The sequence below is a fragment of the Phymastichus coffea genome, unplaced genomic scaffold, assembly GCF_024137745.1.
Source record: "Phymastichus coffea isolate CEN01 unplaced genomic scaffold, Cenicafe_Pcof_1.1 PCOF00054, whole genome shotgun sequence".
Classification (NCBI taxonomy): domain Eukaryota; kingdom Metazoa; phylum Arthropoda; class Insecta; order Hymenoptera; family Eulophidae; genus Phymastichus; species Phymastichus coffea.
In genome coordinates this window covers 1,668,307-1,691,030 of record NW_026706865.1, presented here as the reverse complement: position 1 = coordinate 1,691,030, position 22,724 = coordinate 1,668,307, and the positions used below count along the sequence as shown (strand labels likewise).

Here is a 22,724-nt window from a genome sequence, read left to right as displayed (position 1 = left end):
TAAAATAATTTATGAAAAAAAAATTTGGACTTATAATTTATTTTAAGGTTTTTTATTGTCTTTATAACAAAGGTCTTAATTGTATCCAAAAGAGTTGATAATGGCCGTGTACGGCGCCGTCTGGTTCTTAACTGCTTCACCAGCCTGCTTGGTAAGTTTCTGAAGATATAAAATAATTAGTACTAGATCCAATCAAATTGTTTGTTACATATAAATAAATTATTGTTAATACCTTAAGCTTGTTCCTCTTCTGGACTTCCATGATGGACTTAACACGCCTCTTGTTCTCAAGAGTACGAACGACGGACTTGTATTTCCATCCAACTTCATGTGAAAGACGGCCAACATGACAATACTAAAAAACAAATAATTTTATTTCATAATCATAAATTTTTACAACGTTTCGTAAAGTTACTTGGAAGAGAAAATCAGCTAAAGTGGTCATCAATTTGGACATGCCATTATTCAGACGCAAATTACCAAGACATCATGTTAAATATTCAAAAATTAATTTTCTTTTGAAAAAAATTATAGTTTACCTTCCTGCCTGGTTTCAGGCACATAATTCTCATTGCTCCAGGAACAACAACACGTTTTCTCCTATCGAATGGTGGAGGGCAACCTTCATATGTCTTTAGTCTCCTCAGAGCATCCTTACCTCTCTGTGTCTTGTGTGGGATCATACCTACAAACAATATTATTTATAAAAGTGTTTTCTTTGAAGCTTTAAAAATATGTTAATATTAAATTTATTCTCATTTATGTTTTTATTTTCACAGAAATCAAATAATGTAGGTAATACATCAATCACTGAATAAATGTTATTGGTTCAATAAACTCATATGAATTAAGAAGTACATACCACGCACTGTTTTCCATAAAATCTTGCTTGGAGCACGGAAGTGGAATGGACCACGTGCTGGGTTGACATTGCACCTCTTACGGAGAAATGACATAAACTTCAGCTTATTCCTGAAATAAAAATAAAAAATTTAGAAATTTCTTATGCAATCAAATAAAAATGATGTTTTAAATAAACACTCATAAAATAGTTCTTTTCAGTAACATTCAAATAATGTAGGTAAGATGTATAATAATCATGTAAGATTTAAAATAAAATTGTAATTATATTTAATGCCATTTATATTTAATGTTTCATAAATTCAAATAAAACATTTCAATAATTATATCTTCTAACAGTAAAAGCCAACAACAAATAAAGATGAAATTCATAATCTAATTTTTTACCTGAAGAAATTTCCAGAAATATTTAGTTGCTCACATCTTACAACAACAACTTTGTTTCCTTGCAAAATAGTCTTGGCAATGATAGCTGCCAAACGACCAAGTAGATGGCCACGGCCATCAATAAGGATTGGCTGTTAATTAAAATAAGATTAATATAACATTATAAAATTAAAAATTAAAATAAATGATTAAACAATGTATACTAAGAATAAAACAATACGTAATACCAATAAATAAGAATAAACAAATTCAAATATTTATACTGTTGCAAAAAGTGAACAGTACTCAAATGAAATTCACATATTCACATATGAAGTAAAGTTGATGTTTGTCAATTGCGTTATTTTATCAATGGATGATATATTTTATAAAATTGTAAAATTCAGTAACGTAAATAACATCTTATAGGGGATAAAAGTGTTTTTACAATTTCTAACCAAAACTTCAAAGCTGTAGACAAACACGTGTGCAACAGTCGATCAATACGTATAGGTTACTCGCAAGTTTCTAACAATTTACATAATTTGAAGACTTGAAATAAATTATTAATTTTTATTCATTCATATTCTTTTCCATGTTATATCTTTGTGAAGAATTTAAAAGTTCAAATATTCATAAAAAATCAAAATTATTACAAACCTTTTCGCTAAAGCCCGTCATTTTATCTCACCACACCGGAAAAGAAGCCATTCGGGCAAATTTACAAGTGAAAAGTGCTGCCTTCGGAAGTTGTGGTCACTGCATAAACTATAGTTTTTGGGCTATGTAAGAGATTTGAAATGCTCGTGATATTCACGTTAGTAAACATTATAATTATAAAATATAAGCAATATTTATTCAATAAATATTTAATAAATATTTAAGACAATATTTTATTCGTTATAAATTTAAATTAGTTAAGCATAAGTGAATACAATCATAGTCAATAATTCAAAAAAATAAAAATTATTGAATGACCAACAATTGTTTAAAACCTTCTGCCGAATTGTTCAATTTTTCAGAAATGAGATGATACACGAAAATTTAATACTTGGAATCTATAAAATTCTTATTTTCAATTGGATTGTGCCTTTGGTGTGGATTTTAGGGATTCGTTGACCCACTATAATGGTTATATTTAAAAATACTTACTATGTTAATTTTAATTAATTTTACAGGTGAAAATTACTTTTCAATATTTTTGTTTATATATCAGCGTTATTTCAGAAATTAAAACAATTTCAATCTTACCAAAAATACAAACTAACATAACATTTATTATAATATAAATAATTTTCTTAAATAAATACTAAAACAAGTAATGAATAACTTTACGAGGATTTTTTTAAGTGTCACTTTCTTTTGAATATTTTTTAGCGCACCAAACTGTACATCGTTCAATTCTTTAATTTCACTTTGTAGATATTCCGTTTTATAGATAGTTTATTAATCAAATAAAAAAGTTGGACAAATTTATTTCTTCGATGACCCTTTTTTATTAACGTGTAATATTAAGGGGAAATATTTAAGCTCTAATAGCGAAATTAACAGTTCAAAGTAATATATTTAGTTTAGCAATTTGAATTTAAAAAGATTTTTTTGATGGGTGACAAATATGCGGTGTGTTTACAAACAAAAACACATGCAAACATAATAATTTCATTTGATTTGAAAAAAATTATCAATAAATTTAACAACTTTCATGAATGAAATAATTCATCCCATCACCATCACAATTTTAAACATATACGAAAATACCATGCCATATTTGGGAAAAAATCTTGAGCGTATACATATATGCGCGTAACGCCTAAATTTATACAACCGTCCTTGTTTGCCTGACGGCTGTGCCTGGCGCAAGTTAGCCCTTTCTCGGAGAAAATAAACCGTTTCTGATAAGATCCAAAAGAAAAAAAAAACGAAATTAGGGGAGTCTCCCATACGTGGCTTTCATGGTTTTTTTTAACGACGTGCAGTCGGCGCAGCTTGAGCGCACATCTGCTCGTGCTGTACGTATCGTACAGATGACTCGTGGCACGTGGCACCTTTCTTTGTGTGGCTCGAAATGCGTGCAAGGTTGCTGGACATATGTTTTTATTTCGCGAATACAATTTTTTTTTTATGAAAATGGAAGCACATCCAAAATACTTATATAAGACTTAATTGTTCGAATATGAAAATTATAGCAATCGAACCCCACGAATATCGCTCGAGATAAAAAATAAGCTATATCTGTCTATTAGTTATATAAGGCTGCCGCAAGGAGACTACATTGACATATCGACTCGGTACGTTCGTCGCGAGCTCTACAGGTAGAAGAAAAGTAATCGTTGATTCCCGCGGCATCTCTTCTAAACGCACACGAAAAAAAGCAGGTGTCCAAGTTCTCCGCGTAAACACATCGCACATCAAGAATAGCGTGGAGAAGGAATACGGACAAAGAAGTCAAGTGTCAGACCCTTTGTGCGCACAAGAGCGCGAGAGGGGAATGCAAATTCAAAGGAAACGCGCGCTCTTGCATTTCTAATGCAACTCGTTTTCTCTCGCGATGCGTCAAGTTTTTCCCCGTGTGCCGTTCGGGACGCGCGCGACGACTCGTGATTGCTAATCAGATGTTGGAGTATACAGAGTGTGACTCGTTGCTTGCGCTTCACATGCAGGATACCATTTCAAACGGTTTTACTGGGGATTCGATTGAGTTTTTTGATTGATTTGACTCTGTCGGTCCACGTCTGCGGCTCTTCATTGGTACCTTTTATAAAGCCTGTGAACTCGGCATTTAGATTGCAATCATTATCGTTGTTATCAACGCGTAAGAATAATTTTAGCGTGATTTCATCGAACGAAGCAAAACAATCCTTCGATCTCTCATCGAATCTACAACTACTTTTGTCGATGGCAGAATCGGCCTTTTACACCACTGATGATGGTCTGACTCAGGAGTCATTATATGCTGATTTCGCTGGATTACACGCCGGCTGTGGCACAGTGCTGCGCGTGCTTAGCCAAATGATTGGATTCGCGGTTTTCTCTCGCTGCTGCCAATTCCCTGCTATGTAATTTTTTCTATTCTTTCGATCGCCTTGGCTGTGTCGAAACCACGATTCCAGCCTCTTTCTTATTTAGCAACCATAAGATGTCACTCGCAGCGTGCCAACCTAATTTGGCTCGATATAACGAAAGGACTGATAAGGATGATTAGCTGCGCTTGATCCTTGAAATAAACTTGAAAATATGAGGTCGATTAGCACTTTCGGAAACAATCAGCGCTAAAAAAGTTGGATGATTCACCGCGAAGGATCTAAACTTTATTAACTCGAGAGTGACGTGAGCTATTTATATTTGGCTTCGCCTTTTCGATCGACATCGACTATACGTATTTTTTATTAACGGCCGTGACTTTACTTTGTAACGAGAAATTAATTTATTCGGTTGGAAATAGCCGCATCATCGTAAGCTATCAACAGCAGAGAATAGTTCTACGTTTGCAGCCATCTCTGCACGCGTCGGTTTCACCATTACCTTTTTTCCATTTTCAATCCCGAAATAAGTTTACACGCTCGCCATACAAAGTTAAAAGTATTTGAGCTGGTTGCAAGTGTTGCATACAGCCTTTTTACCTCGGGAACATTGAGTCAGCGATGATTCGCGAAGGCCATTTTCGCCGCGATTCGTATTTATTTGACACAATTCACGGCTACCGCGCTGCTGCTGTGAATCACGACGTGAGCGTAAGTAGGTACTCGAGAAAAACGCCGTTTTCGTGCCGAATTTTACTCGTCACTTTGCTCTACATTGGCTTTATATGGCTATGCGTGGACTGTTTTTTTCTTTTTTTAGCTGTTGATTGGTGATTAATACTTTTTTTAAAGAGGTTTGTATACGGCACTTAATTTCTTTTGCACTTACATGGAAATACTTTGGGAAGTTGTATTAACCAAATGAAAGTTCTAGATCACGATTCGTAAGTAACAGAATAGTTAATATTCACTTAAAGTCTCGTGAATGTTTTCAATGATTTCAGGATTTTTAGTAAGCTTTTATATATTTAGTCGAAGATGACGTAGATTTTGAGAAAAGTGAGCGAGGAATTGTCAAAAAATTTGAAAATGCTTAAATCGCGACGCTTATAGCCGATTTTTTGCTTTTCATCATCTGTTAAATTAATAATACTTAAGCTCAAGAAGGCGACTAGCGGTCTTGGGGAAAAGTTATTAACAATCAAAACTCTATTTTGAAAAAAATTGATTTTCGATATTTATGAGCATGACGTGGCTTGCTTTGTCGCATTCACGACAAAGTTCCGTCGAAAACATGAATATCAGTATTAATAAACTTAAAAGTCTACGAATCTGCAGACACTTGAAAAAAAGTTTGAAAGTTCTTTTTTGAGAACGTATACAAGTGTAATTTTTAAAATTCTCAAAAATTCTAAATGAATCATAAAACTTAGGAAATTATTCATGATACTTAAAAGTTAATAGGCCTTTGAACGCGATCGGAAGATCGTTACAACATAATCATTATTTTTAACTGTGAGAAACTAAGCAAAGTATAAGAGTCATGACTGTAACATTAGATCCCGCGGGTCGTCGATTTCACAGCCCATTCAGCCAAAAATTAATACACATAACCCGCGAGCTCTGAGTTTCGCTCGAAGGCGCCTCTCATGCAAATCGCGCGAGTAACGGTGAAGTTCAGCGAGCGCAAACTTGACGATCCAATGGCTCCTTCTCTCTTTCTCCCAGACGTATTGAAATGACGTGTTTTGAGTCGCGCCGCCTACACTTAATTGTGATGCCGATTGTGTAACGGGCAAACGGCATACACACAGGCTTAGAACAGTGTCTTTGTCGTTTGATTAATATTTCGGTAGAATGAATCGTTGTCGATCAAGCCAGCCGATATGTCAGGCACGCACTGGGCAATGAAACGCGCGGTCAATACTTAGCTCGGAGGAATGATATTATTGCCGGAAAAGAAGCGCCCGTTGTTGTCAAACGACGCAATGTACTGCAGGCCGAGCGACAAGCGAAACGAGCCCATCGCTCTCGAGCGCAATTGCAGGCTCGAGACGAAGGACGAAAGCCGGTCCTGTTATCGCGGAGGCCTCTTACATTCCTCGTGCAGCCGCAGTCTGTCTCGCCTCTCTCCTCCCGTGGGATACGCGCGCCAGGAGTGCCTTCGAGCGTGACGAGATCGCACGCCGATCTTCTGCATTTTTCTCAATAGAAACAAGGAGCGTGTGCTTCACTTCCCCTTCATTGGATACCGATTTTATTCCATCCGCTATTTTTACTTGCATTGCATTTCCAAATTTTATTTATCGAATAACCTTTTAGACGATGTTTCTTAGGTAAATGTAGATTTGCGCTTTGCTCCGAATTGCTCCATTCGACTTTTTTATTCTGTTTACGATACACTAGCTTCGAATCTGCCACCATCGGCCATATTGACTCTTAGATGACGTATGTATGGACATGTTGCTTTTCGACAGTGCTAATTAATATATTGGAAAGCTCGATATTTTTGATAAAACAATGCAGTTTAAGCAAGTGGCTGTCATGATAATGCATTCTCTGTAAAGTATTAACTTCTCTGACTATTAGTGTTGTTTTCAGTTGAAATTCAAGTTGTAAAGTGAACGCCGCAACTTGAAAATAACCTATGAATGTTTTGTGAAGTCGTGATTGTTTTCACAAATGTACATGAGTAGAGTCGAATATTGGTGTTAAAATTTTAAGTAATACTCAAGTCACATACAACAATAAATAAAAATGATTACCGTGAACCGAAGCGATGGAGTCAAACGGAAATACAGAGGAAAGTTTTTAATAATGTGTGATAATATTTTTAGCGGTGAAGACGTAACACTGACTTACCCTAATTTTTGGAATGAATTGCTGCTAATTAAACCTTACTATTCTTATGTAGAGAGTGAAATAATGAAATTAGATCAGGAATCTCTCACTCGATGCAAGAAAAATTTGAATACATTAATGTTACATTGTGTGGAAGCATTGAATGATGAAAATGGATACAAGATTATTCATTCGGTACAAACTATTTCAGTTGTTCTATTTTCATTATTTAAAAAACTCAGTGAATATAACATCAATCATGACTTATTAGATGTTCTATTTGGAGTTGATAGCGTAGAAGAAAAAATGACAAATTTGATCAAGCACTCAAATGCTTTCATAACTGGCGAATATCCATCTAGTTTAAAAGCTTCATTTATCCAGATGTATTTAATTATTGCCACTGGTATGGGCAACATGGATGAAAATTTACTCATCAAATACATGATGAATAGTACTGTATTCGAATCACTTATAGAATTACTAAAAGACAAAACATCAAGAAACCATCATGGGCACAGTATAATATTGATTTTGATGTTACTCGTTAACTATAAGAAACATAAGAGTACAAATCCTTTCATTGTTAAACTATCGATACTGGATGATGAACTGGCACTCAATGGCTATGGACAAGTTATTTCAAGTACATTATCAGACTTTTGTAGAAAATTCCCTCTTTTAAATGTATGTGTTGAAGGATCATGGTTTTCATCTTTGACCAACATAATTGGTAATATTTTTGTCGGTGAAGAAGAGACTAAATGGCAGCATATTCAGGACAATAACTCAGCTCTTCTTGCTTTATATGAAGCAATTCATCTCAACAGAAATTTTATGACTACATTAGCTTATACACAAAATGAAGAAACTTTTCCAGTTTATCAAAAGGATACTGCAAATCAGAATGCATCAGAATTTCAAACACTAGAAGTTACCACACAACCCTCCAATTTGTTAGCTATATTTTTTCAATACTGCTCAATTATAATGCATGCTACACCAACAGATAGAGTGAATAACAACGTGAAATTGTGTTTCCTAATTTTAAATTGTATTTCTGAAGATCAGTACGCAAATAGTTTGATGCACGATGCCAATTTAGTTTTCAAAGTGCCGCTTTACAAGATATCGATAAACCATAGAAAATATGGAACATCTATGTCTTTTTCTCAACCATTGGCAGCTACTCTTATAGATATAATGATTGACTTTATTTCTTCGCACATGGTGAAGAAATTTAATTTGGAGTTGTACTCTCAATGTCTGGGTATATTATTGAGGATATTATATTATCAAAAGCGATCTTGTATTCGGTTGAACTATGAATGGATTAAACTTTGGACAGTTCTAATAAATCTCATAAAATTCCTTACATTGCATGAAAATCATTTAGCAAAGAAAATGAACATATTTTCACTAGCTACAGAAGTAGTGAAAATTTTGAATATATTTATAACATACGGTGACACTTTTCTTTTTTCATCTAGTGCATACGACAAACTTTTTTACGAGATCATTCGTATGAAAATGATATTTATAAACCTGCATGCAATGGGACTTCGTTATTCAAATTGTGAACATTACAAATACAAAGAGAGTGCTGCAAAATTAACGAATGCCTTGGTGAACATAAGAGACATTTTGGATCATTTTTCGCCAAAAATTAATGAATGGTTAGTGAGGCAAAATATATCAACACCATCGGAAAATCAAATAATGGCCATCATTATAGAGCATTACGACAGTTTGACGTTGAAACTTCAAGAGAACTTGGATCATTTTGAAAGATATTCAGAACACGATACTTATTCTGAATTTTTTAGTAATTTGGTAAGCAATATGATTACAGCTACAAGACTGTCTATAAATATTGAAGAAGTCGACTGCCAAAGTATATTTAAAGATTGTAGTCCTAATAATCAATAAATGATTTTTCGCGAAAATAAAAATTATCGATTATATTTCACATTTTGAGCAGAAAGCACTAAAACGATGTAAAATTAAAAAAATATACCAATTTATTTTGTATACTTCGTATTTATCTGTTACGTTTGATAATGTATGTACATAAAAGAGAAATTTTTTGTAAGCACCCTTGGTTGAACTTTGTAAAATTTTTTTCTAGTTATTATATTTGTTATTATATATGTATTTTATTATAATGCAGCTTTAAGCAAATAAAAAATCACTTTAGCACAAAAATTTGCATCCTATATCTCGATAGACCTTGACCTTACTCAACTGTTTCTTTTATTTAAAATTATACTAAAAAAATAAACGTTTCAAACACTCCTTGAACTATAATTATGGTCTAATTTGCAATTACTTCCGTATTTTAATTGATTTTCTCGAACGTGATAGCATAAATATTGCTGCCGTGCGCGATCGCGAAGCCTTACGATAATATATAATTAGTGTTAAATTATCGAAACCTTTCAACGCCTCTCAACTTGACAGTATGTCAAAGGGTAATGTCCAATTGCAAGAAGAATTATTTAACGTGCATCCGCTAAAAATTCGAAAAACGGCCATTTACTCCCTCTATGTTAGCGGAGTGCATTAAACCGGGCAGCGGGTGGGAAACTCGTTCTTGTTAGGTCCCGAGAGCGACTTAGAAAGTACAGGTCCTTTTCAGAGATCGTACCTCGCGAGTTCGACGAACCGCGCATGCATATTGAAATAAGGAGACGCGTGTGTGGTTGACGTCGCGTCTAATTGCTTCTCTGTGTGTGTACGATTATCTTACATGCTTGTATGCGTCCCATTTTTTTTGCCTCTTTTGCAGTTTATTCGAAGCTGATGTAAGTGTCAACTGTTGCCATGGGAAGTCCGTTATTTATATTTCCCCTCGTGTATACTTGTACTTTTTTTTTTAGCGGAAGATGATTCGACGATTCTGTACTGAGAATTGTAGCTTTTTGTAGACTAAAGGATTTTCACTCGGAGAACTTCCATTTCTTTTATTCTTCACGGTCGATACATCTTTAAAAAAAGAGGCTTAATTTCATTAAGGAATTTTGTTTCAGTTTGATCATGTGGGAAAAAATGTAAGAGCTGATGACTTCATTCGGCCAAGTTGTTCTTTGCAGAAAGTAGTATCAAGAAGATAGTAAACCAATCGTGCGGCGAAGCTTAATGTGCAAATGGGTCATCAGGAATTAGAATCAATGGCATTGTTTAATTGCGGAGTTGCATGTCGTTATATTCAAAAGATTAATGCGTAGACCGAATCGCATCTCAAAATCAATTGATCCATCGTTATTTTAGTAGCATTCGCACAATCGTAAAAAAACGAGGCTGAATCAACGTGACATGCGTCAATAATGCGAAAGTGAAGCCTGTAGATAAAATGGAAAAAAGTCTGTCGGTGCACCAGAGGATAGGCTGACATATCGCACACATACACGATGTTTAGTAACCAGGATATATAGGTATTCCATGTTTTCTCTCGTACTTTTCACTTTTGCCCCGCCCTTGGAATATTAAAAAAAGTATTGTGTGGCACTCTTGGTTTAATTGGTTTACGCTACATGCATTCCCGCTGCCTTTTGTTGCCACGGTTCTGTTTATGGACATACAGATGCGAATAATTTTAACGACGATTTATGTTACTCATTTATCGCGACTTTTGGAATGGATTGAAAAAAATGTAAGCGCAACGTCAAGATTGTCATTTTGATTCTCTTCCTGTGCTCAATTACCATCATAAATTTAATGACGAAACGCGCGATAAGAAGAAACATGCTCGTTGCGCTCGAGTGATGCATCGTTACTTCGGCCAAAAGTTCGCACAGCTCGTGAAATTCTTGGTTACTTCCTAAATGCGATCGCGTGTATATATCAGCGAAAAATTCACACGACGAAGAGCGCGCAAAACTTGGAAGAATGTACGGCAACGAACCTATCGCAAGTACTCACGGCAAATACACGCAGCGTAATTAAAAAGCTGCGATTGTATAACTATTCGTAAGTAACACCCTAAAAAAGACAACGGCGTCTCTCTTTCTCTCTCTGCAGCGAGCTGTCGCCGCGTTTGCTTTCAGCGATAACCGATGGCCGTTATCCTCCCTTCTGTCCCGTCGATTCGGTTGCTCGAAGGAGTAGTGGGGTAGCAGTTTCTCTATCTCTCTCCCTCTCTCTCTCGCTCTCTCTGCCTCGCCACTCGCCTTTAGTCGAAGCGCGATCGTCGTACGGGTAACTCGTCTTTCTCGCGTGTCGTGTGTGCGTGCGTGTGTGTGCACACCGCAAGGAAATTAAAACTCGTTTTTCTTCTCTCAGCGTAGTTGCGAGTGTGAAGTTTTCTCGAGGCGTAACTTAGATCGCATCGAAAGATGGCCTGCAACCGTGCAACCAAATCTGGATTCGCTGCCGAGGCTCAGCGCAAAGTGAGTACGAGATGCTCCTTTTCTTTCTTTCTTTCTTTTTTATTCGGTTTGAATTACTTGGAAGGGGGATGTACGCGCGTGACCCAATTCCGGAATGCCGGGAACAGATGTGTGTGTGTGTGTGTGTGTGTGTGTGTGTGTATGTGCGCGCGCGCTCGCGGATTTTATTACCGCGCGAATACAGTGAGGGGATGTCATCGCTGAACATTCCATTGCGATTAGTCGAATTACGGTTTTTGCGATACACGCGATAGCTTTGTTTGATTGCTGATAAGGAAAACGTATTGTTGGCAGCGTAGGATTAATTATTTGAACTCGCGCGTTCTTGTGTACATTCGGCATTCTTACGAAATTAATGTTTGCCGGTGCTGCGAAATGTACAAATTTTAGGATTGAAATTTCTGACTGTTTCTGCTTAATGGAAAAGTTACGAGAGAATACGTATACATATATTGACGAGTGCGGTTATCAACTATGCGAATGATTCACTTACCTGATAACGAGAAACGATGATAAAACTTTACACGGTTTGTCGGCAAAAAATTGCACAAAATCTTTATTCTTCTGTCGTTAATTAGCGCGCAATTTGAAAGTTATACGCGCTCTACGCTTGCAATTATCAGTTGGACAACTTGACCATGAATAAAGAATCGCCCGTTCGTGTCGATCGAAAATCGACGACAGGATGAGCCACAATATCGGTACGCGGAGAAAAGCTCACAATCGATACCTGTTGGCGCATCGCCGACACATACGGAGCAAAAACAACAGCTGATCCGCGCGCACGCGACGACGAGACTTGAGCAATCATTTTGATCGTCGCACGTCGCGTTGCGCACTTTGTGCGCGTAAAAACCCGTCGACCGTGGAGCGCGGAAAAATGATCGTTCGAAGCTCGTGCACGCGTCGGCCGCATGTATGCGCGCTGTAAGGATATATATTGAAAGGTCAGATGCGGCGGCCGGCCGTTTCCAGGCCGAAAATGAGCCAAGCGCTATTATTAGCTGTCTTGAAGATTTTTCTTTGCTCCCTTCGCGGTGCAGGACGCGTGCGATGCGTGTGCTCGTCAGCAAAGGCACATTTCCTACGTTTCTTGGGCAACGTCGTGCCGTTGTTTACGTGGCTCTCGTTCAAAATATTTTGCGCGTCGACGTCCGAATCGAATATTCGGAGTCAATTCTTTAAGGAACGGCGCCTTTTCCTGAAAGTCGAGCGCGACACATTCCATTGTGTAACGGCTTGCCTACCACGGCCGGTGTGCTGGCGCGCTTTGTTTATCAGGCGCTCGCGAGTGTGTGCGTGCGCCACGAGACGCCCTAGCTTTTAATTGAGAATGTAAAAACGGTTCATCGCGAAGCCCCGGAAGCGCTTTCCTTCGTGGCTTGGTCGGCGCGTTACCGCGGTGGTTTGCTCTTGCACGCTGCGGGACTTTTACGACGACGATCAATCCTGAAAAACGCAACGACGCGATTTACGAGAGTTATTAAAATATATTCGAGCACTTATAACATAATTTGTCTCTTTCGCAAGCTGCGCGCGCGATCGTATACCTTGCGCAAAAGCTCCATCGCTCGTCGCGTACGCGTGTGTATTCTTTTTTGCCGAACGTCAAAATTGACGGCGCGCTTACGCAACAGCGGCGTACTCATCTTTTAATATAGAAACGACGAGGAGCTCATCCCCACGGCCTCTTATTTAATTAGGCTCTGCGTGCTCGCACACTAATTGATCGTCTCTCTCTCCCGATGTGTACGTGCGCGCGACCTTTGATAAACTGCCTCCAATTAAGCTTTATTTATTCGCTCGCCACCGCCGCCACCGCGTTCGTTTTTGATAAATCCGTCGGCGTCGTTGCGAATTTCAGCCGCGATAAAGCCGAAAAAAATTCCACGTGACTCGTTTCCACGCTGCAGAATGGCGCAACCGCCAATCTCTCGGGAAGAAAAAAGCGAGGAGAGTTTGAAACGGATTTGAAGTCGCACGTGCGCGCGCTTCGAAAAAAAAGAATCTAATTGGCTTCTGCCTTATATAGAGGAAAAAATACGAAGGGGTCTGCGCGCCATGACTCATTCTTGTCGCGCATAACTTCTTCGTTATGTCATTCTACTTTTTGGGGTCCTTGAGCTTCTTCCTCTTCGGATTTTTTGGGAGCGTTTTTGCTCTGACGTTGAAATGACGAATTGTTTGTTCACTCTTGAACGAGCTGTAATCCACGCTCTCATTCACGTGAATGAGGAATCTCGATTCGTGCACGGCTGTCGAGTTTGTTTTTCTTTCTTACCCGTCGGTGTAACGGATTCCGCGTATAAATTACATATACGTCTTTCGAAATCCGAGTCCACGTGTCGTTTGCCTAATTACTCAATCGAATCGGCCTAACGGCACTATGCATATGACCAATAAACTGAAGAAACGTTGCTGAATTGCGATGCCACGTGTTGCGTGCTCGACGCCTTGACTTGGATTTTATGTTCGCGCGCGCGTAGACTCAGTACGAGGATTTTTTTTGTTCAGTATGGTTGCTTGGTGAATTAGTGCGAATCGGAGATTTTCAGACGATTCGATTAAAATTGAGCATAATTTGTTCGACGTTGAATTCGTTCGTACATGTACGAAAGATAATACACTCTCTGACTCACTAAACGATTCGTGAATATCAGCCTTCCATTCGCGCGCGTCACTTATTAATCTAATCGCCGGTGTTAGGAGAATTCATCGAATCGATCAATTACCCGTCGCAGGTTTGAGAATAAAAAAATCCAAATACCATAAAACCGCGAGAAAATGGCTGAATGAAATAAAAATGAGAACTCATCCGTCCGAAAAGCATTCAAGGTTTTTACGCGCGCACACATAGCGAGGCCAAGGATCTCTCGACCTTGGGGATATATATTCGTGCGCGGTGCACACTTAACGGGGCCCATCCGTGGGCGCAGCTGCTATACATGCTCTCGCAGTCTTCTTCATTGTTTCTTTCTTTTTCCTCGTAAGAAACTGGTTGCCGCGCGCGCGTACGTGCGCTTTTTCTTTCGATTTGGCTGTGCGACGAAAAGTTTGTCGGTTGCCTTGGAACGAGGATACCGACTGACTCGGTAAATTTTAGCCAGGAAAAAGACCACCCCCCCGAATTCATATGCTTGCGCAATCCAAGTTAATTTGCTGCTATCGCGAGCATTCGATCGGAGCATGCTTCGAACGAGCAATCAATCCGAGCGGAAATCCCGACGACAGCCAATCAAATCGGTAGTATCCGAATGCGAGTGTCGCCCTCTCGCACTTGTAGTTAATCGGACCACTTGTGCGTTAGACCGGCAAAAAGAGAGGAGTACGCGCATCGTCGCGATCAGTGTCGCGCCCGCGAACTCGTTAACCGAGCCTCGAATAATTCGGCCTTATAAGGCCGCGTCCTTCGCCGTTCCGTCGGGGCCTCCCCTCGCAATTGTTGCATAAGGAGCCCCGCTCGTGCTCCTTTTTTCATTTTCTTTTTCGTACACCTCGTGTCACTTCGATACCTTTTACAGATACGCAATGTGCGTACGTGATTTTTACACGAAAAAAAGAAAAGGAAGAGGCTCGCGCGCGTCATTGCTTTTTTATGCTTGGGAGGTGCTTTTTCATTTGTTGCAGAGTGCAGTTGCGACGACAACTCATCGTTCTCTTTCTTATTTTTAAATCCTAGCGATTTTACAAAAAATTCGACGTTAAAAAAGGTTGAATCTCGAAAATTATTCGCATCTTCATTTCGTGCACTGACATCATGACATCATGACAATAATGCAGAGAATCATCTTACGGACATTCGCTCGTATTCATTTTATTCTATAATTCAGTTATCGTTCCGAGTTGAAGATACCTCGCGTTTTAGGTACAGGCGGCAAGACGTAACCAAAGTTTTCAATTAAAAAAAAATCAAAATACTGAAAATAAATGAAAATGTTTTCAAAAATCAAAAGTTTAAAGGAGCTTGGAAAAAAGTTGAAAAAAATGTTCTCTAGTCGTTTGACAATTGTTGAAAAGCTCAAAGCAATCGAGAACTGTATGGTGGCGACTGTAATTTCTCATTTAAATTCTCGAAATATGCAATATGTCACAATAGCCGTAAACTTCCATTCACAACTGAAACTTAGCGATGAAGCAACGACACTTTTACGAATGACCACTCGAGCACGACAAAAAGAAAGTAGCGTTCTCGATCGCAGCCGCGAAACGAGGCAGATAATCTGCAGCGCGCAATAACTCAATAAAGCTCGATGGAGAAAATAGCCAAAGGCAATTAGGACAACGTCTTATCTGAAAACTCTCATTATGCGAAAACGGCCGGCCTCGCGCAATTCGCGCGTGATCCTTCGCTCGACCTGAAAAGAAAAAAAAATCATAGAGGCGGTCGACATTCACCCGCGCGCCACACCTTCTTTCGTGCCTTTTGTGACTTGCCCATGTTACGGAGTGAGTTCGCTTAATTAAGGAAAATTGTAAGAGCTTAGCGTGGAATAATATCGATCGATCGCGAAGAAGCTGTTTAAGGAGCAAAACGGCCCGCCGATTGCCGATAGATCTGAAAAAGGTCAAGAATAAGAAACAAATCCGTGGATACTCTCAGCCCTTTTACGAAGATCGGCGAGCCATTTTGTCGTACGTGTAAAAGAACTCGTGCGTGCGCTTACGTTGCGAATGGATGTGCGACACTCGAGACTCGTCTGTGCTGGAGGGTACTTGGCCAGTTGGACATGCATTTCACGTTGCTGAACTGCAATTATTGTTAATTATTGTTAATATTACTTATTCAGACAGCCTGAAAATTTCCTCTGTGAATCATTACTCGTGTCGTCAAATTGACAATCTCATACGAATGAGATTGACACTTAAAAAATGGCTATTTGCTTCAAATCTGGAAAGACCGCGTTGACTATACGATGATGTCATTATTTAAAACGAGAAAAAAGGCGGCGAGATGATGTCACGGTAACGAACTTCAGTGCTCAATGATTTCCAGATGTCATCGTGTATTATGTATTCTCGATAGTTGTGTGTGCTTGATGAACAGAGTTTGTATTATAGAATGGATAAAATACTTTTTTTTAAGATGCAATTAGTGTATACTGTTATTATTAATAAACTTTCGTTACTCGTTACAGTTTAGAACTCTTTTATTTGCAACTGTTACGACTTTAACTAGCTTCTATTAAATGCAAATTTTCAAATCGTACGTCCCTTCAAAATACGCGCCTTTTACGATCGTGAACGCCGCCTAGAGACAGGAAATCTCACTAAAAATATGACGTCAATCAGCTACGTCAGTGCCTCTCATGTTTGTTCGCAGTTGCAGACCGCACTGTTGCGATCAATATCATCTACCTGTTCTGCAATTTGCGACAGGTAGTTTTCCTTTTTTCATGTGCGAGCTTATTTGACCCGTTGCAGTTTTCACAATCGAAAGAAAAACAATGTTTGGCAAACGAATTACGTTCTGTTTACTTTTGTGCGCGTTTATTTTCGATCTGACGAGATGCTATAGCGTGGAAAAGTTCTCGATCCTTATGCCCAATGTCAAGCCAAATGTTGTAAGTACATTTTTATTCCTAATTTGATTGGTTTATTTTGTCAGTTTTTAGTTGTTGCTACTTTTCCTAATTCGTCATTTTCCTTCTTTTACAATAAAATCTATCAACCATATGCTATGTAATAGTTAGTATTATTATTGTTAACAAAACATGAACTTTTTGTAATTACAGCCAGAGTTATATCTTTGTACTCCAGTGAAAATAGATCCTGATAATACTTACTATATTGTTGGTTTTGAACCAAACGCAACAATGAACACTGCGCACCATATTATTTTGTACGGTTGCAGTAAACCAGGAAGTTCCAAGCCAGTCTGGAATTGTGGAGAAATGGCTTCGCAAGACAGCGAAATGACTGTTGCTGGTCCTTGTCGAGGAGAATCAGAAGTAAGTAACAAGTTGTGTTAAAAATAATCACATTATTAATACTACTATTTTATTTATTCAGATTATTTATGCCTGGGCTCGGGATGCTCCAGCATTAATACTTCCAGATGGTGTGGGATTTAAAGTTGGCAGAAATTCAAAAATTCAGTATTTAACGTTACAAGTACACTATGCTCATGTTGATTCATTCGAAGATGGTAGCACAGATGACTCTGGTATTACCTTACATCTTACACAAGAGCCTTTGAGAAAGCTTGCTGGAGTATATATATTGGGTACCGGTGGTAGTATCCCACCCAAGGCAGTGGAGTACATGGAAACAGCTTGCATGGTCAAGGAAAATAAAACTCTTCATCCATTCGCATACAGAACCCATACTCACACCTTAGGGAAAATTGTATCTGGATACATTGTCAAAAATAATAACGAATGGATAGAACTTGGTAAAAGAGATCCGTTGACTCCACAAATGTTCTACGAAACTCAATCAAAAGTTGCTATACACCAAGGAGATACGTTGGCTGCTAGATGTACGATGCAGAGTAATCGTGATAAATGGACCTACATTGGAATGACAGGCAAGGATGAAATGTGCAATTTTTACATAATGTATTACGTAGAAGACGATGTACCTTTGGAGGAATCATGGTGCTTCACTTCTGGACCACCTGATTATTATTGGAAGAAAACAAATCTTCAGAACATTCCTGATATGGAAGCTTCTACACTGTAATCTGTCCTTGCACCAACTTACTTAAAAATCATATTTGTAAACATTTACAACCAACATAATCAGTGGAGTGATGGTCAAAAGAATATTCTGATTTTAAATTTTGAACAAACTTGTCAATCATACTTCAATTTTTCGTTTTTATAGAAGCAAAAATTAATTTTTAAAACAATGTTCCACAAACTTTTGTGACCTTTGATAACTTTTAATATATTTTGTTTTTAACTTTCGTTTGAAAACAGAATCGTGAATTTCAATTGTCTAAATCATTTCAGGGCCTATTTACTAGCGCGGCTTATTTCCTTAAGATAAACTCTAAAACAAAAATGTAATTTTCCTCATTCTACTTAAGCATTATGTAAACATTCAAAATACGTTGCATCATGCTCATTATTTTGTTACTCGAAAATTCATTTTCTTCTGCTTATTGAAAATTCAAATATTCTAATTATGAACTTTAAAATATATTTTTAAAACGTTATCTAAAGGATTGAATTCAGTTGTATAAAATTGTAGATATTATTTAACAATTAATATTAAATGTTTATTGATGTTATTTGATCACCAAAGAGTTCGCCTATTTTCTAAATTATTTGAAGTTGTTCTGTTAATTTAAAAGTTTTTCGATTTATGAATATTTTACGCATAGTATTGTTGCGATACATAGTGATGAATATATAGTCACACCTCATATACGCTCTTAAAGTTTTGAGTTTTAGTTTGCCTACAAATCTATCAAAGACTGTACATATAGTTTAGTTTTGTATATGTGTCCGAAAGCCTCTAATTTTAACTTCAATCTAAGGAACACGTGATTATTTTATATTTATAAACTCCGTAAATTTACTTATATAAATAAAGAAAACCATTACCTTATGAAACTATAACAGACTGAAATAGAATGCGAATGAGTTGTGATGATGAGTAAAAAAACTATGTATGCTGTCCGGAGGCTATCAATTGTGTAAATATAATTTGTGATAAAAATGTGAAACGTGTTAATAAAAGAACAATACATATAAACGTATAATCATCCGTGTAATTTTTTTTTACATTGCCTATCCCACTAATATGAAATTCGAGTTATTTCGAAAAATACACTGTAGCAACTGTTATCTAAAGAATTTGATGGTATAAATCATCATAAATAATTTTCGTCGTGGCACAAATACTTTGGCTACTAAAAGAACCGTAAGATCAGTCCAATCGACAATTTTCACGCTGCTCTGAAAAAATGAACGATAGTTTCAAAGTCGTAGACAATGCTTGCATCGATAACAATTATATGAGCCGTAAAATCGATAAGCCTTTTTACGCAACTTTTACCGTGCTCGCATTGATTGATGTATCTGTACGCTTACGATATTAGTCACGGTCCGAGTGATTAAGTCGTTAAAAATTTTTAATATCAGTACTCGCATGCGATATTTTTAGTTATTGACGAAATTGCGACACGAACGCATACGACAATGCAAAAAAAAACACGTTGCCGTTCGTATGTTGAATCAATTCGTTTGATCAAATATTATTTCAGTCGAGCCACCTATTTATTTTTCAAATATTATAGCATTTCTTTGCTCCCCCCATTGTCGAGCTGGTTTGCTGTGACACGACTTCCGCTCTAGTTCAAAGTTACAATAGCGCGTGTTTTTCTTGCAAAGAGAAAAGGAGCTTTCCTCGATGTACAGGAATTTGAGGCGATTATATTAGTTAAAGCCTAAATATAAATGCATATCGAACAAGGACAAAAAACAGACGCTTAAAAGCACCCACGTTGTTTATTGGTTTATCCTCGGTTGCGAAGAATTATCGATGACTTTTTTCCAATCAAAAAGCACATATTTTATTTCGCCTTTCGAGAACGGCAAAAATTAGAATACGCACAACTCGCTTTCATCGACGCATGAATGCAAAATTAGCGTGAAATCATTCGCTATCTAACTTTTTTACATCAATTTGCATTCGTAACGTAAAAATGACAACGAGAACAAATTGCACTGAACGCATGATGCGGAAATAACAGATATTCTCTCTCTCACTCTTTTGTCATTAATCATCGGTAACTTCCTCTTTACATATCAGCTCGGTAATAATACATACTGACGTAACGCGTGCGGGTTTGAGCGGTGAAGGAGAAAGAATCTTCCAATACCAGGCGCTTCACGCGTACTTGACCACAATGAATCACCAAGTTCTATGAAAGTTTTAAGACGCTATGTATAAAAAAGCTGCCTTCAACGTTTTTTTGTATCGTATCGGATTTTCGTTATCTCTCTTACTTTTGCGCGATGCGCACCTAGCTCAGCACCTATTGATCTTTGATAAGCGGACGCGGAAAAAGAATACAGTGCCAACGAACGTTATCAGAAAAGGGGTGAGCGAGTCCCACGGAAACGCTTGAACGTGCTCAACTTCACGAAGATAAAGAAAGTTGCCGATGGTATAAACAAAAAGCTTGAGTGAGTCTACTCTCGAACGCAAATTCCAGTTTCGTAAAGTCCAGGCAAAAGATAATTTGAAGGGGGGCAGAAAAATTGAAAGGGGGGATACAAGCTCAATATTCTTTCTCGCAAAATATGCTTAAATCCATAATTAAAAAAAAATGCGCGCAGCGGTTGCAGTTTTCTTGTTACACGACGCAATGCATACGGCTGCGTTTCATCGACAAGATATGCGATACGCGTACGACTGTAATTTTCTCTCTCTCTCTCCCTCTCACTCGCGAACTTCGCATTTTATTTCTCAAAACGGACATCGAATCTTACCTTGCTGTCAATGATTTCTTACGATAACTAACCAGATGTATTGTTTTTCAGATCAACAGCAAATACAGCGAGGAGTTGGCGCAGGAGAGTTTGGAATGGATCAAAGCGATCACCGACGAGAACATCAATACCAGCGGTGATATGGATAACTTATATGAGACCCTGAAAGACGGTACTCTTCTTTGCAGGTAAAATAGGCTATTAACGCTACAAATTTAACATTCATGCAAACGATGTTTGTAATTTTGCGTTTTTATTTCAGGCTGGTTAACAGCATCAAGGAAGGCTCGGTGAAGAAGATCAACCAGAACACGATGGCCTTCAAGTGCATGGAGAACATAAACGCCTTCCTCGAGGCTGCCAAGGGTCTTGGCGTTCCAGCTCAAGAGAGCTTCCAAACCGTCGATCTTTGGGAGAGGCAGAACCTCAACTCGGTCGTCATATGCCTCCAGTCCCTCGGCAGAAAGGTAATGTGCATTTTCACGTCCGCTCTTCTTGCCAGTCGGCAGACCTTTATACGTCCAAAACTCTGCCTCGCAGGCGGGCAACTACGGGAAGCCTAGCATCGGGCCAAAGGAGGCCGACAAGAATATCCGGCACTTCTCGGAGGAGCAGCTCAAAGCGGGCCAGAACATCATTAGCTTGCAATACGGCAGCAACAAAGGCGCCAATCAAAGCGGCATCAACTTCGGCAATACTCGACACATGTAATTTGCAACACTTGACCTTACACCTCTTTCCCCAAAATCCATATGCATACACAGACTAAATCGGCTTGCGTGTATATTTGTGAGGAATATATACACGCATTGCCACTTTGACATATCAACGAGCTTGCGAGTAATTTATAAGATTTCGACATGAGATAACGAGAGAAATCTTTCATTTTTCTTTACTTCTCGTGGCTAAATTGTTATCATTTTCCTTTTGCGAGTGTCATGAGTAAACAACTTTAACGTGTATGTCGCAAAATCCATTTCCGTCAATCTTAAAGTTGACGATATTTTTTTCTGATTGGAAAACAAAACGTATTCACTGGACGATATTTGGTGCCTTAACTGAATTGCTCAACGAAATGTTTCAACAGATGTACTTTTACTGGTCTTCGAAAGACTTACAATATAGTCAGATATTTGATATATGCGAGTCATATTCTAAACTACAACGATTTGGACAATTCGATTAATAAAATTTTGTAATTTAATTTATTAAAATATTCGCATATTTAGTTTGTAGTTGCAAGTTTCAATCAGTATTTGAAACATTGAAAATATGTATTTTGATAATTATTTTAGAGAGTATAACAACAAAAATGTGAGAGAGAAATGTCAATTTACAATACTTACAAAAAGAATATATATATACTTATATTTTTGTTTAAAATTTGATTAATATTAATATTCAAGTTTTATGAAATAAATTCATTTAACTGAATTCCGATTTTTTTTCAAAATTATTAAGTGTTGCGTGCAATGAATATAAAAATCAGAAGTATGTAACAAGATATCTTACTCTATATTTTGTTGCTAAAACTCGCACGTGTTGTAACAAACAATCCTTATTCAAGACCGTCTTGCGCGTGATATATGTTAAAATGATTGTAATGACAATGAATTTATTTACCACTGTATTATTTACGATTATGAATATATAGATAATGTTATAATAAGTATTTTATATAAATTAAATTTGACAGTTAAAATTTGAAAAATATTTTAAAAGTTCAACACCTTAGAAGGCCTTCGAAAAAATATATAAATCATGATGATTAATAAACGTGACACTGAGTGACATACTACATATTT

General features: G+C 37.6%; 4 protein-coding genes across 4 annotated transcripts; 3 read left to right on the top strand and 1 right to left on the bottom strand.

Annotated features, from left to right (window-relative positions):
- Window positions 1-3: 3 nt before the first annotated feature.
- Window positions 4-12,286, bottom strand: LOC131665801 (large ribosomal subunit protein uL13). The gene is made up of 7 exons (XM_058937927.1): window positions 11,970-12,286; window positions 1,888-1,995; window positions 1,249-1,379; window positions 863-972; window positions 540-685; window positions 233-355; window positions 4-159 (listed from the first exon to the last, which is right to left on the bottom strand). The coding sequence occupies exons 2-7, from the start codon at window positions 1,906-1,908 to the stop codon at window positions 76-78; spliced, it is 615 nt and encodes a 204-aa protein (XP_058793910.1). The 5' UTR covers window positions 1,909-1,995; window positions 11,970-12,286; the 3' UTR covers window positions 4-75.
- On the top strand, window positions 6,133-9,721 carry LOC131665798 (armadillo-like helical domain-containing protein 3). The gene has a single exon (XM_058937924.1). It carries the CDS (start codon window positions 7,005-7,007, stop codon window positions 9,015-9,017), a length of 2,013 nt encoding a protein of 670 aa, XP_058793907.1. The 5' UTR covers window positions 6,133-7,004; the 3' UTR covers window positions 9,018-9,721.
- LOC131665802 (myophilin) lies at window positions 11,260-22,717 on the top strand. Its single transcript, XM_058937928.1, has 4 exons — window positions 11,260-11,476; window positions 20,971-21,107; window positions 21,182-21,386; window positions 21,460-22,717. Exons 1-4 carry the CDS (start codon window positions 11,423-11,425, stop codon window positions 21,628-21,630), a joined length of 567 nt encoding a protein of 188 aa, XP_058793911.1. The 5' UTR covers window positions 11,260-11,422; the 3' UTR covers window positions 21,631-22,717.
- Window positions 16,497-19,199, top strand: LOC131665800 (peptidylglycine alpha-hydroxylating monooxygenase). The gene is made up of 3 exons (XM_058937926.1): window positions 16,497-17,037; window positions 17,209-17,424; window positions 17,486-19,199. Exons 1-3 carry the CDS (start codon window positions 16,921-16,923, stop codon window positions 18,155-18,157), a joined length of 1,005 nt encoding a protein of 334 aa, XP_058793909.1. The 5' UTR covers window positions 16,497-16,920; the 3' UTR covers window positions 18,158-19,199.
- Window positions 22,718-22,724: the final 7 nt, after the last annotated feature.